Here is a 22,186-nt window from a genome sequence, read left to right as displayed (position 1 = left end):
TCTAGCATCTGTTTTGTCAGTCCTTCCTCATCTCTGTCAAGGAATCTTAGCTCATTCCTGGCAGAACTGCTAGAACTTAGACTGGTTGGCTAAGTATGACCTGCTCTTCAAGTCATGCCACATTACTGTTTTTGATACATAGGTGTCTGAGTTAACAAAAACGGATCAATCCAAAAGTTGGTTTGTAAATCCTTTTTGATCACTGCAAATCACTGTATGGTTGCTCTTTGCAGTAATATGCAAACATTTTAAATGTGGACACTATTTGTGTCATGCTGGTAAATGAGGACGTAGAAACGGAGATTGTTAACAGTCTGTATTGAATAAACTGAGAATTAACAGAAAATGCAGATAATGGGTTGCCAAGTCTAGGCCCAGTTCTAGAATAAAATCGGGCTCTCTAGCCTTAATGCACATAGATGCTGTGACATCCTGAATTCTCCATCATCACACTGCGGTTCAAGTGTTGAAAATTAGCGAACGAGTGCGACATGGGCGAAGTTTTCCCTCCATCTGTTCCCACTCCTCTCTTATCTTGGCCAGAAAGACCATAAGACAGGCCGTCCAGTGCTGGGTTCAGAGAGCGCGTCATGTAGGTGTCTGCAGACTGTGGGCGCCGGAGAGGGGAAGCGGGATATGGCGAGAGTTTGCTGATGAGCGGAGTAAGGAGGTCGGCGTAAGCGGCCTTGGCGGGTTTAACAAGCCGATCCACGTGGATATTGAGCATCTTCTGCTCAAAGGCGCAAGAGAAGACATTGGGCGACAGGTTCTGGAGCCAAGAAAGCAAGCTCAGGTCGAGATCGTCGCAGCCGTTCCCACACAGCATGTCTATACCCAGAAGAACCTCGCTTTCTGTGATCTCCTCTCCGGTGGCTTTGCTCTGGCAGAACTCCACGCAGCACTCGTACAGTACACCTTTAATCAGAAGCTGGAATAGACGGTTGGAGCTGGCGCGGAACCCCGCCTCGCTTAGCTTTCGGTCAGCGGGAATAAACTCTGCCACCATGCCGCAGGCCTCCTCAAAACACTGCACGCGTGCCGTACTCGGATTCCAGTCCTTGAACTCGGCGTGGTTGGTGAGGCGGGGCAACGTCAGGAGAAGGCAAAGCTTGCTGTAGTCATCTTTAGTTGGACAAAACTCTTCTAGAGCATGCAGACACTTCACAGCCTCTTGCATTGTCAGCTCCAACTGAACATAGACAGACAGAATGAGCGAGAAGCTTAAGAAAGCTGGTCAGAGCCATTTGCAATAATTTGCATAATCTCTCAAGATTTAAGGTTTAGCTTTGAAACAAAATAAACTAGTGACTTTACATGTATATTTCTTTATCTTCTATATAATATAATTATTATTTGATATAGAATATGTATTTTTTATATAATGTAATATATAATATAGTCTTATTTGGCTCATTACTGTTGATTATTATTATACATAAACTATAGTTCAAAAGTTTGAGGTTGGTAAGATTTTTAAATATTTTTGAAACTCAATTATGCTCACTTATTTAATTATATGCTTTTTAATGAAAAATAAAGACAGTAATATTGTAAAATACTATTACAATTTAAAATATCTGTTTTCTATTTTAAAGGGTAAATTATTCCTATGATGGCAAAGCTGAATTTTCAGCATCATTATTAAAGTCTTAAGGGTCACATGATCCTTCAGAATCATTCTAATATGCTGATTTGGTGCTCAAGAAACATTTATTCTTATCACCAATAATGAAAACAGTTGTGCGGCTTCATATTTTTGTGGAAACTGTGATACTTTACTTCAGGATTCTTTGATGAATAGATGTTACTCACATGTTGTGGCTCATCCTCAGCAGACATGGCGTTGTTCACACACAAAGCTTCCAGAAACTTCTGTTTCAAAACAATGTAGCGGAACCTGAGAGGACACAGAAAAATGCAGAACATATATGTGAAGTTAAACTAACAGTGTCTGATTTTCATTCACATACGTAATTTACAATCATTTTTAGCAACTGTTATAAATTTAATATTAAAGGTGCCCTAGATTCAAAAATTGAATTTACCTCAGCATAGTTAAATAAGAGTTCAGTACATGGAAATGACATACATTGAGTCTCAAACTCCATTGTTTCCTCCTTCTTATATAAATCTCATTTGTTTAAACGACCTCTGAAGAACAGGCGAATCTCAACATAACACCGACTGTTACGTAACAGTCGGGGTGAACGCCCCAATATTTGCATAATGCCAGCCCATGTTCCCAACATTATAAAAGGCATTAGACAAGGGCAGCCAGTTAACGTCTGGATCTGTGCACAGGTGAATCAACAGACTAGGTAAGCAAGCAAGAACAATAGCAAAAAATGGCAGATGGAGCAATAATAACTGACATGATCCATGATAACATGATATTTTTAGTGATATTTGTAAATTGTCTTTCTAAATGTTTCGTTAGCATGTTGCTAATGTACTGTTAAATGTGGTTAAAGTTACCATCGTTTCTTACTGTATTCACGGAGACAAGAGAGCCGTCGCTATTTTCATTTTTAAACACTTGCAGTCTGTATAATTCATAAACACAACTTCATTCTTTATAAATCTCTCCAACAGTGTAGCATTAGCCGTTAGCCACGGAGGACAGCCTCCAATTCACTCAGAATAAAACGTTAACATCCAAATAAATACTTTACTCACATAATTCGAAGCATGCATACAGCATGCATGACGAACATCTTGTAAAGATCCATTTGAGGGTTATATTAGCTGTGTGAACTTTGTAAATGCGCTGTAATATAGTCGACAGCTCGTGTGGCAGGGAGCACGCAAATTAAAGGGGTGGCGCTGCCTAAATCAGTGCATTGTTAATGATGCCCCAAAATAGGCAGTTAAAAAAATTAATTAAAAAAAATCTATGCCGTATTTTGAGCTGAAACTTCACAGACACATTCAGGAGACACCTTAGACTTATATTACATCTTGTGAAAAAGCATTCTTGGGCACCTTTAAGTGAATTCCTAATCAGTGTTTATGTACAAAATTATTTCTTTTAAGTGCATTTAGGTGCAGGTGAGCTCATATTATTTGGGTTGCAATTCTGGAAAGATTCTGAGCTGCTCTCTCACCTTTTCCTGTCAAATTTATCCAGACACTCAAGAGGCTGAATAAACTGTAACACTTCATCCCACTGTCCATCCAGAATGAGCTGCCTGCAGGGGGGAGAATGAATGAGACAGAGAGGAAAACAGAGTGTCTAGACAATTTGACTCATAATAGCACAATATTAGTACTAGCTTCAAACTAATAAAATAAACTATATTCAAAATAACATTTTTCATAAATACATGATGTAATTGATGTTGTGTTACACTGCCTCAAACAGTATGACAATCACCAGAGACAAACTACATGTAAATTATTGGTGGTAAATCCAAACTGGTAAAACTCTGGAGCTGTCTTATCAGTCTTTTCCTGGCTGTGTTGTAGACTAGAGTGTCACTCAGTGTTGTGGTGTGAAGAGCACCTTTGTTAATAAGAGGCCCAGTTTCTAAAAGAAGGGCTCAAACTCTCATGCACTCATTGAATAATGAGGAACGCTAGTGAGATCTGAGCAATGAGCTGTCGGTTGATTTAAAAATGAAATAAAATTGTCAAGACTTTTCCTTGAGTTATAAACTACTGCTAATAGAGTGCTGCAGGGATGATGTACTTTTGTAGCCTAAAACCCAGAAACAAGTTAGCATTTTACACTTCCGGCTCAATTGTCCTTTTTCAAAATCGGATTTTTGAATGGGTTTTTGGTTAAATGCCTGAAATAAGGTTTAAGTTTTATTCTACGACATAAAATACATTGGTAATACCTTGTGATATTTAAAAATTTTACTGGTCCTAACAACATAGTTGTTTTTGGTTCGTTTACATGTCTTTGGACCGTGTTGTATTCATATTTCATTCGAACTGCACCAGAGTTAGTTTGGAAGCGGACTGAGAACGATCATTTCAGAGGTTTTGGTCTGCTTTGTTTGGTGCGCACCAGGTTCGGATGGTAGCGTTTACACCAAGCGGCAACCTCCCCCTGTTTCTCGTGAAGCCAATACGGAAGTGAATTAAACTGCAATTCATCGACTGGCCGCTAGGGACAGGCTGCAGAAGTGAGCAGAATCTCATTGACCATCATGTTAAATTAGCCAAGTTTACAGCAGAAAAAAACGTTTACAGTCTGGTTCATATTGTGGATTTGGTCTATACTGCGAATTTGCCCTTCATGACAACTCTGAGGGGGGTGAATTTTTTTATAACTCATCCGTTTAAATTATATTAAGCCTTAAAGTTCTGCATAATTAAGGGCGTGGTCACTTGAGTGACAGGTATGCCGCTGCTGTCTGTGAGCCGTCATGTTACCTCAGCAGCTCATTTCAGCCGCTGAATTTGGCATCTCACTCGTATTTGTGCTTTTTTCTGTATTATTTTATACAATATATGGCTTGCTGCATACTCGAGACAGATGTCAGTCTGTGTACATGTGCTCGCATGCGGAACACACGTTGTTGGATCGTCGTGGCATTGGCTAAAAGTTTTGTTCCTGAGATTTACTACAACGACAATACCAGGAGGATATACAACTCCGACAGCACTGCTTGGATATAACTAAAACTGCTGCACTATTTTGAAAAATTATACTTTGGATACGTGCTCATTAGTTTGAGAGAACATTTGAGAGATATACATCTGGTATATATATATATATATATATATATATATATATAACCCAAGTGCCACGGATTGGATTCATCTCGCGATCTCTATTTAAAGGTATGACATCCCATTTGATTTGTGTTATTTGCACACCCAACACAAATTAATTAGCCTACTGGTGTTGGAGCATCTATAATGTTATCGTAAAAAAAAACACCGTAGATTGACAGTAATCCTTTAGTACTTTCTAATGATATTGCTATGTTTATTAATATTTTAGATAGTATCTAAGATAGATAGCTAGGGCGGGCGTGGTTTCAGCAACAAGTCGCATGGGCTCCAACTTCGTCCCGCCTCTTTGCCCATTTTCAGTTATCCGTGAGTGACGTGCGGTCACGTGCAGCTAAGATGGCCGCGGCCTCATTTGCGCGTCAAAACTGCTATTCAGAACTCTATGGGTGACGTCACGGACACTACGTCCATATTTTTTTACAGTCTATGGTTTACACTTATTCAAATGAACCGCACTAACAGAGCATTCGCACCAGGGTTCGTTTTAATCACACAAAACATGCCAAGTGTGAACACCCAACGTGTCCCAAATTCCAGTGGTCTTTTTTATTTGAATTCTGCCTGAGTGGAAGTATACATATGGATCATACCTGAGGAACAGCATGTCATCCGAGTAAAGGCCATTGATGACCCCGCTCTCCTTCTCCAGGGCCAGCATGCTAATGTGCAGTTTGCGTGAATTTAGGAAGTCCAGCATCACCTTAATGATCTCCACTTCCTTTACATTTATGATCTCCTCAGCCGTCATGATGGCAAGCTTTCACAGAAAGAATAAAAGAATGTACATTTCATTTAGAAGATGGTTTTATCCAAAAACAGTTATAGTACTTGCTCAAGCGATCAGTGGTGATCAGGCCTTGTAGGGCTTGAACTAGGACCCACTACTAAGGCTAAATTCAAGGGACATGAAAGAATTTTTTATAGGTATTTTCCCTGTTACATTCATATGCTCATTGTGTTTACATTTTTGGCTACAAGTCACAATGTAGTAACTTTATTGTGACATACATCAGAGTGAAACAGATTGTTGAAATGTTGGGTGGGGTTCTATCCATCGGTTGCTGATTGGATGGAGGCAGATCTGAATGCAAGCTAGCAGTCAATTGTAAAAAAAGGGGCGGAGTTTCAGCAGACTAAATGATTGGAGAAAATGAAACATACATGGATATATAGCATCCAAATGAACAGATTAAATGAACAAATGAAAATAAATATTGACCCGAGCTAACATGAACTAACAACTACTTTTATTACCTAACATTAACAAAGATTAATAAATAATACTGTAACAAATGTATTGATCATTGTTAGATAAAGTTAGTTATTGCGTTCGTTAACTAACTTTGACTAATGGTAACATATTGTAAAGTGTTACCAACAGTTACTTACTATTTCAGTCTATAAAGTCCTCTGATGTAGCTACAGTATAAAACACAGTATTGCTTGTAGACTGCAAGTGAAAAACAACCTTCTAATTAAAATGCCAGACCAATGTTATGACAAAGAAGAGTCATCATTCCAGAAATTGCAGATGTAAACACACAAGCATGGGAGGTGAAGTGACATTCCACCCAAACAAAACAGTCTGTCCCTCAAAACTATTCTCTTCTCAGCAATGTTTCACTGCCAACTTAACCTATTTTAAATCATTTCAAATAACTGTAATAAAAATACCACTTAGACTTATCCTTTAAAATTACACATTATTGCTGAAAGCTAAAGGAATTACTACCATAAAAATTAGAGAACTATTTATTAATATTAAAAATTTAAACAATAGCCTATATTATTAATTTGAGGAAGCTCTAATTTTAGATTAAAACGCATGAATACATCTCTGGTCACTCATACATTTCTACAACAAGCACAATGGCAGTAGTTTATGAATTGCCCTGTTTGGGGATTTAAACCTTCAACCTTTTTAGTATTATAAGCTCAATACTTCAACCACTAAGCCACTCCACCCGGCCCCAAACATGCACCATGGGAAACGCAGATTTGTTTTCTCATGCTTTCCCACCGCTGGATCCGGTTGAGTTCACTGCAATACATTTATCTGACAGCTTACATTGATTATGTCCTAGATAAGCCAAATTACATCCTATCAAGCACCAGTGAGAGGGGACATCCACCCATATCCACCATATTCTGAAGCTGCGGAGGGAGAGAATGTGTCAACCAGGCGCAGCGGCAGCAGCCTCCCCGGCCTCGCCTATCCTCAAAACAACGGCGATAAGCGTCGCGAAGAGCGATTTAAATCTCACCTGATAATCTCTACATATACGCGAAGTGCAGAAGTCCTCTGTGGGTCCACCGAGGGTGTGTCGAGACGCACTGTCTAGTGGTTTTTTCCTCCTTGTTTCGAGGCGAGAGGCTCTTGTTGTCCCTGGCGCTCGCTGGTTGTCAAGCACAAGCTTCCTCTGCTCGCTCCACCAATCCGCGCTCACGCACACAAACCCCCGCAAAACCCGCCCCGGCCCGCACCGACCTGGGTGTTATTTAACAGAGTGGGGCTTATTCAATTTAATGGGGATTTGTGATTAGCAGCATTATGTACGCATTATACAATGTGTATGTAAACTTACACTAAGCCGAGAATGTAGCGGTTTATAGGCCTATAGTGTTTGAGTTGTGTGTCAGGAATGATCATGTATGAATTGCAAATTATTACAAACAATCCTCAAATAAAAATATAAGAAAATACAAGTTACACAACACAAGCATATAATATATATCGATATTTCATTCAAAAACATTGTAGGACTTTTTATGTGTGGTCATTTTACACAATTATTAATTTCATCTGACTGACGATTCCAAAACCATCGTTTGCTATTAGCTGATTTTTAAATTGTTTAATTGTGTTCCATAATTGTTTTATTTTTTACATTTCGCCACCCGTGTAGTCCGACTCCTTAACGATTTTCTAGTGAATCTAAAGTAGTCCGAATCCCTAATGAATCATTCTTGTGAGTCGGTTCTTTTTAGAAAATCTAAATGCATACAGCGCGGCTATTGAGTCTGAATGATAAACGTCTATGGTTAAACCTATGACTCTTATGAACCGGTTCTTTTTAGTGAATCAAAAACATACAGCGTATCAGTATCCAGTGAAGTCCGACTCTCTAATGAATCACTCTTATTAGCTGGTTCTTTTTAGTGAATCAAGCACAGTTAAATGATTAGTTCACTTTCAAATTAAAATTTCCTGATAATGTACTTGCCCCCATGTCATCCAAGATGTTCATGTCTTTCTTTCTTCAGTCGAAAAGAAATTAAGGGTTTTGAGTTTCATTGCACTTGCACTAGCATATTGTATATGACATTTTAGTTCAAACTTTGACCTGTGGAGGGCAGTAATACACTAAGCAGCGTCTACACTGCTGGAATTCAAATAGAGAAGAAGAGAGCTAGTTCAAGATGAGCATTTATGGTTAAAACATATAAAATTTTAATTTTTTTTTAGAAAATGAGCGATGGTTTCTCTAGATAAGACCCTTATTTTTTCATCTGGGATTGCTGTAAAACTGTAATTTTGACCTTCAACCGTTTGGGCTCCATTGACGTTCATTAAATGGAGAAAAATCCTGGAATGTTTTCATTAAAAACCTTAATTTCTTTTCAATTGAAGAAAGAAAGACATGAACATCTTGGATGACATGGGGGTGAGTAAATTATCAGGAAATTTTAACTTGAAAGTGAACTAATCCTTTAAATGCTTTCAAATAACCGAGACGTATATCACTGTTATTGAATTTTCAAACCTTAAATAAAAACAATATGCCTTTTCAGTATTTTTCTTTTATAAATTATAATGAATTAACGTTGTAATGAGTTAACGTTTTTTTAGCTCATTGTTTGTTGGAAATATTTATGTTGCCTCTAAGGAGAGTAAAAGGTCATTTAAAATTCTGTGTAAACAATTTTTGCACAAATGTATTTCTTATTGACATAATCTTTGCATTGCATTTATAAGTATTTTCTTCCTTTACAGTTCCATTAACAATTATTATACTTCTTTGAAGGAACCAATACCAGAATGGTTAAATTCTTCACGATTTCCTTCTATACCCATAATTACTCACAAAGTCTTGAATGATGTTATAAGTAGACAACAATATTGGGTCATAACAAAAGAGAACAAAAAAGTCAATGTTTTGGATGTAAATCTGTATTTATGTTAAGGTTAACATTCAAATACAAATAGACAAAGCATATGACGAACAAACAGCGGACATGACCTGGAAAAAGATTAGACAGCGTGTGGAAATGAACAACACTCAGAACAGCTTTTATCACGTCCCGTCGCCAGGACTGACTCATACTTTGACCTGTTAAACATCTTTTTCATATGAAAAATATCAGTAATATTCAATGGTTTAAAAAATATGCTTAGTATGTAAAACTATATCTGTACAGAATCAATAAATTCAAACGATGATTTACTTCACTTAGTAAAAATAACAAATATCTTTCGACTCTTTTGCGCCAGAAGACAAAATGTGTAACCAGACAACAGCCTGCCCAAATATCCCAGCTCTTTAAAATGCACTTCATAATTAAAAATGATTTATTTAACATCATTTAGCAATAATACTCACCATCTCTTTGAAAGCTTCATTATATGATATTTAATATCTCAGTGTTTCCTCTCTATTATTTATATGGATTTTTTTTTACACTACTCTGTCAGCTTAACTGATCTGTCTCTCTAAAATGTATGTTTCAAACATACATGGCACACTGGGCCGTGACACAAGTGATAGCAACATATCTAGGGATCTAAAGCTATAATGTTTTGGTCCTTAACTTCATCAGTTAAAGGCCCCATCATTACTTTTACATGACAGATATAGAGCAACATGAGTGTGTTCATTTTTTTTTAAGGAAGAGTCTTGAGCGAACTACTCTTACTGTAGCTAATTTTACACACAATCCTCTGGAGAAGCAGATGTGCAACAAGAATTACGAATCCTACCCAAAATATAAAAACACAGACATTAAATAAAGCAAAAGAGTTTGTTTCTCAGGTTCCAGTACATTAAATGCTTCTTCAACTGCATGACCTTCTGAAAAATTAGTCTTCAAGTTTAGTATGTCCCTATTATTCTTTTACACCTGCATTTCCACAAACACAAAAGAAGCAGATTGCGTATCTTCATACGATGAAATGACTCAGTAACTGTGCGTTAAGCATTGCATAAAAGACACGACAAAACAAGCATAAGGCCACAAAATTGAACATGTTTGAAATAAAAATGGCGTAAAAGCGCATCCTTCAGTGCTGCAAAGACTGTAGAGCAGAGGGTCTCAAACTCGCCACAAGTGACCATCCGACAAAGCCTGCGAAAGTGTTTTCATTACATTCAGGATGTGCACTGTAATGTCCGATAGGCAGAAATCTGCCAGTGAGCTGTGAACTTATTTGAGCAGTTTTTTGGGTGTGTTTTGTTTCTTGTTCTGCCAGAGGTGGCTGTAAATGGTGATGGCATCCACGCTAGCTGACATAGTTTTGGCGGGGATTTTGCTGAACTGTTTCTTATCCGAGCTTATCCGAACCTGTAAAGGTTCTCGATCATTTTGGGCGTGATGGTCTTGGGCCCGATGCCAGCTAGCTTGTTGATCTCCTCCGCCTCTGGATAATATGAGTACAGGGAGCGAAACTGATGAGAGGAAGAGACATAAAAATTAGAGGAAATGATCAATATTTGTGTGCAGACTATTGTTGAGGGTCAAGGTTATGACATTTATAAGGGTCAGTACTGTTGTCATTACACACCCATTCCAAGACCATCTTCAGAGCACAAATTAAGATATTTTTGATGAAATTCAAGAGATTTTTTTATCCCCAGTAGAAAGCAACGTAATTACCGTCATTCAAGGTCCAGAAAAGTACTAAAAACTGAATGACAGTTATTATGTTGCTTTCTATTGGGGATAAAAAATAAAAAAAAATCTCTTGAATTTCATCAAAAATCTTAATTTGTCTTCCGAAGATGATCGAAGGTCTTATGGGTTTAGAACGACATAAGGGTGAGTAATTAATGACAGAATTTAAATTTTTGGGTGAACTATCCATTTAATGTTGGAGTAAATGGCATATTACTACATACAATCTGTTTGCAGCTGTTCTTTTTTCTACATCAAAATTTTAGTTTAAATGTAATTTAACATTTTTAATCTGTAAATCGTTTGTTTTTGCAAAACAAATTAAATCAAAACAAATGAATTTTAAAAGTACAAACACTACATATACATTACTGTTCTAAACTTTATGGTCAGTAAATGTGGCTTTGTCATTACAGGAATAAATTACATTTTAAAATCTGTTAAAATAGAAAAAAAACAAACGTTTTTTTAATATTAATAGTATTTCACAATATTACAGTTTTTACAGATTTTTTCTATCAAATAAATGCATGGACTTCTTTAAAAAACATTTCAAAATCTTACTGAGTGCAAATTTTTCAACAGTAGTGTAAAATCTAAATGATCAAATCAAACAAAGTAGATGCATAATAATGAAAAATAGTTTTGGAATATAGAATGTGACACTGCAGGACTGTCATGTCACCTGCCCACCTGTGTATTCTGTGTTAGACGCTGCAGACGATGTTGTTGATTCGAGCTCCCAGTTCTCCCCGTTTCCACTTACTGATGGACAAGGTGACAGAAAGCCCTCTGTGGACTCCGGCCTGAGAATAAACAAATATACACACTGCAAACATCTCTTTTATAAAGACTGAAGTACTAATTTAACATAAGTTTGCCACTGCCCAAAAAAATAGTAGTAAGCATTAGGGATGTGTGCCATGACTAATTTCCATACTGTTTAAATGAAAAATTTGTAAACGACTAGTCAACTAGTCTAAAAAAACCTCAAGATAACAGTTTAAGTACAGTCTGGATAAGCGATCCATCTGAAACAACCTACTTAATCTACGAATCAAAGAGTCAAAACCAATACGGAATGCTGCTGAAAATTAGGTAATGTACTGTACGTACTTAACTTAAAGGGATAGTTCACCCTAAAATGAAAATTAAGTCATAATTTACTCACCCTGGTGTTGTTCTAATGCTGTATTCCCTTCTTTTTTTATGGACCACAAAAGAAGATTTAAAAAAAAAAAAAAGTCCCTCTTGCGCTCATCCATATAATGGCAGCTTTTTAAAAAAGATGCAGAAGTATCACAGAATGATCCCATGCGACACATGATGTGTATTCCAAGCATTCTTGTGGTATACGATAGGGTTTGGTGAAAAATAAACTGAAATTAAATGTATTATTTAAAGAAAATCCTGACCTTGGCCATTGATCTTCTGTGCACGGTATGAGCACATGCTCCTTCGTAACACTCTATAAGCACCGCCGTTGTGAGAATATTAATATTAATAAAAACACAACATGAAATACAACCCATGTACCTTCTTCTCTGAGGTGAATATATCAGTTGTGTTTGTCACAACAAGTAGTTATCGCATATATTCACATCTGCCAACTGTCATTCTGACTGTCATCAGACAGGAGTTCTGGTCCGTTGATATTTGACTCAGTAAAGAAAGTACACAGATACTTTTCTGGGATTTCTAAGTGTTGTATTTGTGCGTTTTTGTTAATCTTAATTTCTTACAACTTACAATGCACACGTCATGCAGCCATGCAGAGAAGACCAATGGCCAAGGTCCATAAAAGAAAGAATGGTATACGGCATTAGAACAACACCAAGCTGAGTAAATGATTACTTAATTTTCATTTTAGGGTGAACTATCCCTTTAAGAAATACCCATTTACTTTCCTGCAACAAGAAGTAAATGTTTACAACTAAATAAAAGCTTCATCTACATTTATTCCTTGCATTCAAGCTATAAACTGTATCAGTATGTGTGTCCTATGTGAATGGAACCTTTTCGTTACATAAAACTAAAGAGCGAAGCCAAATCTCTTTAGTTTTATGAAAGAATGACTCAAAATTTTAATGTCTTACCTGAGTTGTCATTTTTAGGTTGTGACCTACAGGATGAGATTGTTTGAAATATAAATTCTTGCATAATTCATGATAAATGAGATCTCAAATCTCTTGCATTGTATATAAGACAAACTTAGACTGCTCTGGACTGCCTGGTCTGTGGATCAGGTTTTGTTTGGTTATGGGAGCCATATTATTGGACTTGGATGAGTTAGAAGCTACAAAAGAAAATATATGAAACTGAACATGAACAGCAAACATAACGGCCGACGAGATGGACCTTACCTTTGGCATTGAGTGTGCGGGGCCGAACAAAAGATGGTTTCACAACTTCACACCACCAGAATAGCTCTGCCATAAACACAAGGTAGTTACTCTGAAACACACAAACAGATGTTAATATTAATTAGGAGAAAAAGATACAGATCAAAGATAGATAAGAACTGAAGAGACATGGATGGATGAATTTTGGACAATCTCTTAAATTTTGAAAAAGAATGAACAAAGGGTCTGGTGTGTGTGTGTGTGTGCGTGTGTGTTTGTTTGTGATGTATCAGGACACAAATTTGTATAATGACATGAGTATGACAGGTATTACAAGGAGAGGGTGACTTATGAGGACATTACCCCATGTCCCCATTTTTCAAAAGGCTTATAAATCATACAGAATGAGTTTGAGAAAGTAAAAATGTGCAGTTTCCTGTAACGGGTAGGTTTAGGGGTAGGGTTGGTGTAGGGTGATAGAAAATGCGGTTTGTACAGTATAAAAACCATTACGCCTATGGAATGTCCCCACAATTCACAAAAACGTGTGTGTGTGTGTGTGTGTGTGTGTGTGTATATGTGAGAGAGAGAGAGAGAATATGAGTTACCGTGGTTACGATGGCAGTTGGTAGCAAAAATATCAGCTCCTGATATCAGCATAATTTTGCCAGAGAATGTATGATTTTTATGACTCAAATTGTAATTAATTAATTGGATACTTAATTGTGAACAATAGAGGCAGAAGATTTTAAAGGTAAGACCTCTAAAAAGATTTATTTTTCTGTCATCACCTAAAACTGGATATAAACTCAACATATCAATTAATTCAGTTAATTCAGTTGAGAACAACATGGGCCTACCTAAAGCACACTGTAAAAATAAAAGGTTCCTGGAGGAACCTTTTGGGGTTCTTCACTTCGCCACGCCGGCGGAACCGTCTGTAGATCCTCTAGGCACCCTTTCAAAAGGGCTGGTTCTCTGAGGAACCACCCAGGTTTCCTGAGGAACCCTTATATTAAGCATTGTGTGGAACCACTTTGGGTGCCTCCAGGAACCAAATCATTTTCATTTCATTTTTTTTTTTTTTTTATTATTATTAATTTATTTTCATGTTGGTACTATGGTTACCCTTAACTTCTATTATAATAAATAAATTGAAAAACTGAAACAAATGCAAAATAAAAATTGTTTATTGCATATAGATCCATTTTATTACATACACTTGCATGCATTTAAAAAAGCAATAGGCTTAATATCAATACACATTTAAAAAATAGTGTAATACATAAGCAACACGAATAACCAACCATTTATATACAATACTAGGCTATACAAGAACAGACATCAACAAAATGAATGGAAACACAAATGTTCCATGTAATAAATCAATGTTTTAAAAATGTCATTATTTACTCACCCTCATGTTGTTCCAAACCCGTAAGACCTTTGTTCATCTTTAGAACACAAATGAAGATATTTTTGATGAAATCTGAGTGATTTCTGTCCCTCCATTGACAGCTACGCAACAACCAACTTGACGCTTTAAAAAGTTCATAAAGAGATTGTAAAACTAATCCACATGAATTGAGTGGTTTTGTCCAAATTTTCTGAATAAACTCGATCATTATAAATGGTGAACAGATTTATTTTAGGCTTTTATTCACATGTAAACATTGATCGGCAAAAAAAAAACAGAAGCTCAACCGAACCACCTCATTGGTTCTTGCTGAAGCTCAAACATGCTGTGTAACACAAGAATGAACCTCGTTGGTTCTTGCACGTTAAACAAACAAGCTTCCATTTACCACATTTACAGGCCCGTAAGACCTTCGTTCATCTTCGGAACACAAATTAAGATATTTTTAATAAAATCCGATGGCTCAGTGAAGACTCAACTGACAACAAGACAATTAACACTTTCAATGTCCAGAAAGCTACTAAAGACATATTTAAATCAGTTCATGTGACTACAGTGGTTCAACCTTAATGTTATGAAGTGACGAGAATAGTTTTTGTGTGCCAAAAAAACTAAATACAAATTTATTCAACAATTTCTAGTGATGGGCGATTTCAAAACACTGCTTCATGAAGCTTCGAAGCTTTATGAATCTTTTGTTTCGAATCAGTGGTTCTTAACGCATATAAAATTGCCAAAGTCACTTGATTTCAGTAAACAAGGCTTTGTTAGTGATAAGTGTTTCAAAATTTCAATGGTTCACCGCTGGGGGGCGTGACTTTGGCAGTTTGATACACGCTCCGAACCACTGATTCAAAACAAAAGATTCATAAAGCTTTGAAAGCTTCATGAAGCAGTGTTTTGAAACCGTCCATCAGTAGATATTGTTGAATAAAGTCATTATTTTGTTTTTTTTTGGCACACAAAAAGTATTCTCGTCGCTTTATAACATTAAGGTTGAACCACTGCAGTCAAATGAACTGTTTTAAATATGTCTTTAGTAGCTTTCTGGGCATCTGAAAGTGTTAAATGTCTTGTTGTCAATGCAGGCCTTCACTGAGCCATCGGATTTTATCAAAAATATCTTAATTTGTGTTCTGAAGATGAACAAAGGTTTTACGGGTGTGAAATGACATGAGGGTGAGTCATTAATGACAGAAATTATATTTTTGGGTGAACTAACCCTTCAAGGTGCAGTAAAATTTGCTGCTGTTTGGAGAATGAATTCCAGTAATTTCAATAGAAATCCACACAATCATTAATTTCATGTGTGGTCAAAAATTTCACTAAGTGTCCAAGTTGGTTACTCAAATTCACCAGATTTGACCAACAGAAAGCTGATTAAAAGCGACTCCTATGTGAGCTGCGTCATATAATATGTCGCTATATTGCTGATAATGATCAAAGGACCTTTTTGCCTGCGTGATTTCACAGAAATGCCACAAATGTGACTGCACTTGTACTCACGGCAACATAAAATCCAATCAATAATAAAATCTTCACAAGGTACATTTGAGGTAATTAATCAGAAAAGTAAAAAGGTACAGCAGCTTTGTTTTCTGCTAGGCTTCTTTTTTCTCTTTTCAGGTGGATGATCCAGGCACTTCAATGATTTTCAGGTCTACAGGAGGATTTTTGTTTCAGCATACTAGGCCAAGATCCCTGCAAAGTACAAAATTTACTGTTAGTAACATTATTAAAGTGATAGTTGTAAAATCGACTCAAAAGCAGATCTCAGGCATAATGCAGTCACCGTTCAATTTCATTGCATGAAACACAAACAGAAAAAAAATTGTGTAAATCATTCATGAATCAATTCAAGTCTCGTTCAATTCAATGCATCAAATCTATGTAAAATGGATAAATATTCTAAGCTCCAAAAATGTCCAAGAAAAGATCCTAAAAAGTATCATAAAAATTTCAAGCTCAAATGTCTTAAATTCAAATGCAAATGATTACGGCATAAGAAAAAAAGCATCTAGCATCATTGATGCCACACCTGTCATATTATTTATATGAGTAACGTGAATGAGACTGGAGAGCACGAGGGAAGATTTTCAGAGAATGATGGATTAAATTTGTGTCTGTTTATCACAAATAGCTATTGTATGGCTTCTAAAACTAGGAATATAGTGTATGAATGGTTTTAAGTTATTTTGAAGTTTTCTATACCCAACCACTTTTGATAAATGGAAAAGAGCATCTTAAAATTAAATGAATATCCCTTTAAACTCACCACATTACAGCACCTTGTATACATTGATCATTGAATATCTCCCAGACTGTCATTGAAATTAGATTTACAGTAGGTAGGTAAAGAGTATACATTAAAAACACAAGTACACAGTCAAACATAGGCTACAATTCCACACAGAAAATAGTAATTCAGTACTTACATGTGGTTCAGGTACTCTAACATATCGAGATTATTTCAGAAATGGTTGTTCTGGGAAAACAAAAGAACAAAGCTGATTATATCCAAGCACAACATTAAAAGATAAAAATTTATTGGCCAGTTAAGGGCTTTAAAAGGGTACTATTGGAGAGAATCTGTAGTAAATAAACAAAAACACCGAACTATATTAACCATTTGTGTTATTCTGTATGTCTATTAATAACAAAAGCCAATGACGACAGGTATCAGCTAAAATAGTAATGTTGGCAAACACAAACACAATTACGTTGAATGACTAAAAAAACAAACAAACAAACAAAAAACAAGTTAATGAATTCCACTTGTAGCGTAAAGTTTATTAGATTCGTTAGCATCGCAGCTAAAACGGCTAAATCATTCTTAACGGCATACTGAGAGGTAAACACAGTAAAAACGTACTAATGTATAATAAATTAAGATAATGTGTATGTGTTTGCACAAATAGTGAGTAGACTGCGTGTTTATATTTCGAGTTTACAAACCTTATAACGGATAGCCGAGCAAACCGCGGATGCGGCGGCAGGCTTTGATGAGGGGAGCCGTTACTTTCAAATCCGATGATGATGATGATGAGGTGAGCTTTTTTGCGCGCGCGAGCAGCGCGAGGATCACTGAAGCGATGCAGCAGAGAAATAGCAGCAGTTCCGTGACAGCATAATCATTTTTATCCTCCTCTTGTTTCTTCTTCAAATAATAATAATAATAATAATTATTATTATTATTATTATTATTTAAGCTTTAAATTAATCTATAAAATATACAGAATAAATGTAGGCCTATGTAGGCTATAGGCTACTTAATCAAACTTAAGTATAATAATAAGTAAATAATAATAATAATAATAATAATAATAATACATGTTCAAATCTGTACATCTTATTGTGGCCTTACAGAACTTCCAGGTTCCACCAGATGCTGACTTTTAAAAAAGAGATCTTCCAGGAACCATGTAAATGTTTACAGATCTTACAAGAACCCTTTTGTAGAATTTGAGTTCCTCTAACTTCCCCCAAAGCACTTCGAGGTCTCATGGTAATGAAAAGGTGACTCAAGAACCTCAGAGTGCACCTACAGTGCAGAGGCATTTTTCAAAAATGAAGAGGAGTTGGAGGTAATATATCCAACAGAAGTTAAATCTGCCAAAGATAAGAAAAAGATGAAAGAAATTATCCTGAGAGAGAACCCAGAGATACTGCTGTCTGACTACACTGGACCAGAAGACAACAGAGTCTGGTGTAACCTGCTCTTCTTCACTGAACACCCATCAGTCTGGCACACCATCCTCTGCTCTGCCATGACATGCAGAAGAAAAGGAGGCATCAGCAAAGGCAGACAACTCACTCTAGAAGGAGAAAATGACACAAAGCTGACTGTGAACCTTTATCATAATGGTACAGTCATGGCCCAGGGACCAGAAACCAGCCTTAATGAATTCCAGAGGAACTTTAAAAACCTTAAACTGGAAGTTCAGAAGATTAAGAAAGATCCTGAAGTAAAGAGAAACACAGAGGATGGACTCTGCAACACAATAGGTACCAACATAAACCCCAGTTCAAGAACTCCTATAACAGACAGACACATCAGCACTCCTGCATCTCCCAAGATAAAGGCCTTGAAAGACAACATCGCTGAGCTGGAGCAGGACTTCTTCCTGTTTAAAGAGGAAACTACCAACAACCTCCACCAGCTCCTGAACCTGAACAGCCACCACAGCATTCAACAACTTCAACAGCTCTGCTCCGCTGTCAGACAACTGGAGGAGGACAATCAAGAGCTGCGCCAGGAGCTGAGGAGGGTGAGAGAGGAACTGGTTATAAGAGAACAACACAGCCACACTCTGGAGAGACTGCTGGAGGAGACCAGGAACCAGCTACACACAAAACAACATCAGCAGTGTGTCAGCACACAAACACACAGCACCTCCTCTCCTGAAAGAGTCCCAAACTCAACTCAACATCAGAAGAGAGTCAGCACACAACCTCAGAGCTCCTTCACTCCTGCAACTCGTCAGTCTCCTCAAGCCCCTCAGAGCCTCAAGAGGAAAGAGAACAGCAACACCACACAGAGTCACCCACCACGAACAACAACAACAACAACATCACCCATGAGCACCAGCAGAGAACAGAAGAGTAAAGACAACATCGTCATCCTCTGTGACTCCAACGGCCACCATCTTGACCCCAGACGACTGTTTCCGGGGAGATCTGTGAAAAAGTTCTGGTGTCCCACCTCACACTCTGCTCTGAGACTGCTGCAAGAGGGTGTTCTGGGTGTACCGTCACACATCATTCTTCACACCGGAACAAACGACCTCAGTGCTAGAAGGGTGGACGTCACTAAAGCCCTGTCCAACGTGGTGAAAACAGCCAGCAGGATCTACCCCAGAGCCAAGGTCATCATCTCAACCCTTCTACCTCGCAGAGACGTGCCACACAGGATCATCAGCACAATCAATGCGGAGATAGCTAGAGTCTGCGCTCCAATGCCGAATGTCCACATAGCCGACCATCAGCGCATCACCCACAAGCATCTGTACGACCACATCCACATCCATCAAGAGGGCATGAGACTGTTTGCAAAAACCATCAAGGAGTCAGCCCTGAAAAGCCCCCAGAAAACACATCCTGACCGCGAAGAGAGGGTCAGTCAGACAGACAGCTACGCCGCTGTAGTGGCCGGACGAGGTAGAACAGACACCAGTGACCTGGTCCAGATAAAACACATGCTAAAATGATATGTGACAACCTGTTAGCTTAAGGCATCACAGTATGTCTGTAGTCAAGTATGATCATTATTTCTTAATGATTTCATTATTTCTTTTTATTAGTTTATTTTTAAATGTAACATTTGTAAAATTAATTCACTCACTATATTTCTATATACCTTTTATATTACTTTTTTTAATTGATTAATCTATATTTTAAAACATGATTTGGTCATAAATTCATACATTGTTCCGGTAAATACAATATTTTTCTATGTCATCGTTTAAAATAACATGTTATAATATTCAAGGGATGTTCTCTTCAGCTTTTGGAGAGAAAATGACTAACCCTGATTTTGTCAATACTGTATATAGTTCAGATATAATTATTTTACTTGAGACATGGAGTCGTTTAGACTCCAAAACCCGCACTCCTTTAAACTACAGAGAGCTACGAATACCCTCAATCAAAAAGCCTAATGTTAAAAATGGAAGAGATTCAGGAGGAATCATAGTTTGGTTCAAAGACCATCTGTGGCATTATATTCAACCTGTGAAAAAAGGGAAAACACATATTTGGATAAAACTTAAAAAAGAGCTTTTGTGTTTAGACGAGGACCTGTACCTGTGTGCCACATATATCCCACCATATGAGTCACCTTATTATAATGATGACATCTTCTCAACCCTACAGTCAGAGATCATTTACTTTCAGTCTCTAGGATCAGTTCTGTTAATGGGGGATCTGAATGCTAGAACGGGAAGGAAGTGGACTACATCAGCTCTGATGGAGACAAATATATAAACGGTCCACTTAATCATCAACAAAAACGATATACTAAAACACGTCAGAATTATGACAACACAATAAACAGACATGGAAAACAAGTCCTGCAACTCTGCAAAAGCCTGGGTCTTTATATAGTTAACGGCAGAACAAAGGGTGATTCTCTGGGTCGATTTACCTACTGCTCACATTTAGGCAGCAGCACGGTAGATTACGCCATCACAGATATAGACCAAAATAAAATCAATTATTTCACAGTGATGCCACAGCTGCCGTTATCAGACCACAGTCACACGGTCCTCAGTCTGAACAGGTCAGTGAATCTTCTGCCATCTTCAGATCAGAAGGTTAAACTGTATCCACTCCCCCCCAAATTTATATGGAGTAAAGACAGTCCTGCCCAGTATGAAGCTGCGCTCCAAAGCACTAATGTTCAGAACATGATAGACTCATTTCTATTGACTTCTTTTAGTGAAGAGAAGACGACAACCAATTTAGCAACTGAACAGTTAACAAAAATCTTCTCTACAGTGGCCAAAAAGCCCTGAGAAAAAGAAAGAATTATAGAAGCAAAAAAGAAATGGCTAATGCTGGTTGGTTTGATAAAGAATGCCAAAAAGTAAGAAAAGAATTACGTTCATTATCAAACAAAAAACACAGAGACCCAGCAAACCAACAAATACGAGCCACATATCAAGAAACCCTTAAAATGTACAAGTCATTATTAATACAGAAAAAAGCTGATCACACGAAAATAAAACTAAACAAGATTGAGGAGGCAGTAGATCAAAATTGTTTTTGGGAATTATGGAACAATTTAGACAAATCCAAAAAAGCCAAACACCTTCCCATCTATGACCCTAAAATCTGGACCGAACATTTTGGAACTCTTTATTCACCAAACCAACCAACCCTTAGCCAAAAACATCTGACCTCCCAACTACATAACCTGGAACGCACTATAAAAGACCAGCTAAATAATTTAGACCAGCCCATAGCATTAAATGAACTGACAGACAAGATGAAATCCCTAAAAAAACAAAAAATCCTGTGGCGTGGATGGAATATCTAATGAGATGCTGAAACACAGCAGCCCCAAACTGAAAGATGCCATTCTAAAATTGTTCAACCTGTTATTAAAATCAGGAAAATTTCCTGAAATATGGAAAGAAAATTTGATAACTCCAATTTTTAAACAAGGTGAGAAGTACGACCCAAATAATTACAGAGGCATCACAGTGAGCAGTAACCTCGGAAAACTATTCTGTTCCATTATTAATGACAGATTAGTTCAGTTCATTCAAGAACACAAAATTTTAAAGAATTGTCAAATTGGATTTATGCCCAATCAGAGAACATCAAATCACATTTACACACTTCACACACTAATTCAAAAATATGTTCATCAAAAAAAACAAGGAAAAATATTCAGCTGCTTCATTGATTTTAAAAAAGCCTTTGATTCTTTATGGCATGATGGGCTTTTTCTAAAACTTATCCAAAGTGGAATAGGAGGAAGGACATATGATATCATAAAGGACATTTACAACGGGAACAAATGCTGTGTCAAGATCAATGACAAACGAACTGATTATTTCAGTCAAAATAAAGGGGTCCGTCAAGGCTGCAGCCTCAGCCCGACTCTCTTTAATATATATATCAATGAGTTGGCATCAGCACTTGAGAAGTCCTCCTGTCCTGGTCTGACCCTCGAGGACAGAGAAATCAAATGCCTCCTGTACGCCGACGACCTTCTGCTGCTGTCACCTCATGAAGAAGGACTGCATGAAAGCCTCTCAATTCTAGAGCAGTACAGTAGCGACTGGGC

General features: G+C 37.3%; 1 protein-coding gene and 2 long non-coding RNA genes across 3 annotated transcripts; all 3 read right to left on the bottom strand.

Annotated features, from left to right (window-relative positions):
• Positions 1–406: 406 nt before the first annotated feature.
• Positions 407–7,221, bottom strand: LOC125257748 (WD repeat-containing protein 47-like). Its single transcript, XM_048174397.1, has 5 exons — positions 7,011–7,221; positions 5,337–5,503; positions 3,105–3,188; positions 1,813–1,897; positions 407–1,189 (listed from the first exon to the last, which is right to left on the bottom strand). The coding sequence occupies exons 2-5, from the start codon at positions 5,492–5,494 to the stop codon at positions 407–409; spliced, it is 1,110 nt and encodes a 369-aa protein (XP_048030354.1). The 5' UTR covers positions 5,495–5,503; positions 7,011–7,221.
• A 1,680-nt stretch (positions 7,222–8,901) lies between these two features.
• LOC125257662 lies at positions 8,902–12,709 on the bottom strand. The gene is made up of 2 exons (XR_007182443.1): positions 11,329–12,709; positions 8,902–10,409 (listed from the first exon to the last, which is right to left on the bottom strand). It is a non-coding gene; the product is annotated as an uncharacterized LOC125257662 (long non-coding RNA).
• A 2,792-nt stretch (positions 12,710–15,501) lies between these two features.
• Positions 15,502–17,904, bottom strand: LOC125257661. Its single transcript, XR_007182442.1, has 3 exons — positions 17,350–17,904; positions 16,830–16,879; positions 15,502–16,095 (listed from the first exon to the last, which is right to left on the bottom strand). It is a non-coding gene; the product is annotated as an uncharacterized LOC125257661 (long non-coding RNA).
• Between the last annotated feature and the right edge of the window lie 4,282 nt (positions 17,905–22,186).

This window comes from Megalobrama amblycephala, linkage group LG22 (assembly GCF_018812025.1).
Source record: "Megalobrama amblycephala isolate DHTTF-2021 linkage group LG22, ASM1881202v1, whole genome shotgun sequence".
NCBI lineage: Eukaryota > Metazoa > Chordata > Actinopteri > Cypriniformes > Xenocyprididae > Megalobrama > Megalobrama amblycephala.
The sequence above is the reverse complement of the archived record's forward strand: the minus strand, read 5'-3'. Positions and strand labels throughout refer to the sequence as shown.

Excerpts from the sequence above, each read along its gene's own strand:
- LOC125257748 (XM_048174397.1), bottom strand. The coding sequence starts at position 5,494 with ATGACGGCTGAGGAGATCATAAATGTAAAGGAAGTGGAGATCATTAAG. Across the intron at positions 3,189-5,336 it reads GATGACATGCTGTTCCTCAG|GCAGCTCATTCTGGATGGAC; the intron begins GTATGATCCATA and ends TCCCCCCTGCAG. Across the intron at positions 1,190-1,812 it reads CTGAGGATGAGCCACAACAT|TTGGAGCTGACAATGCAAGA; the intron begins GTGAGTAACATC and ends GTCTATGTTCAG.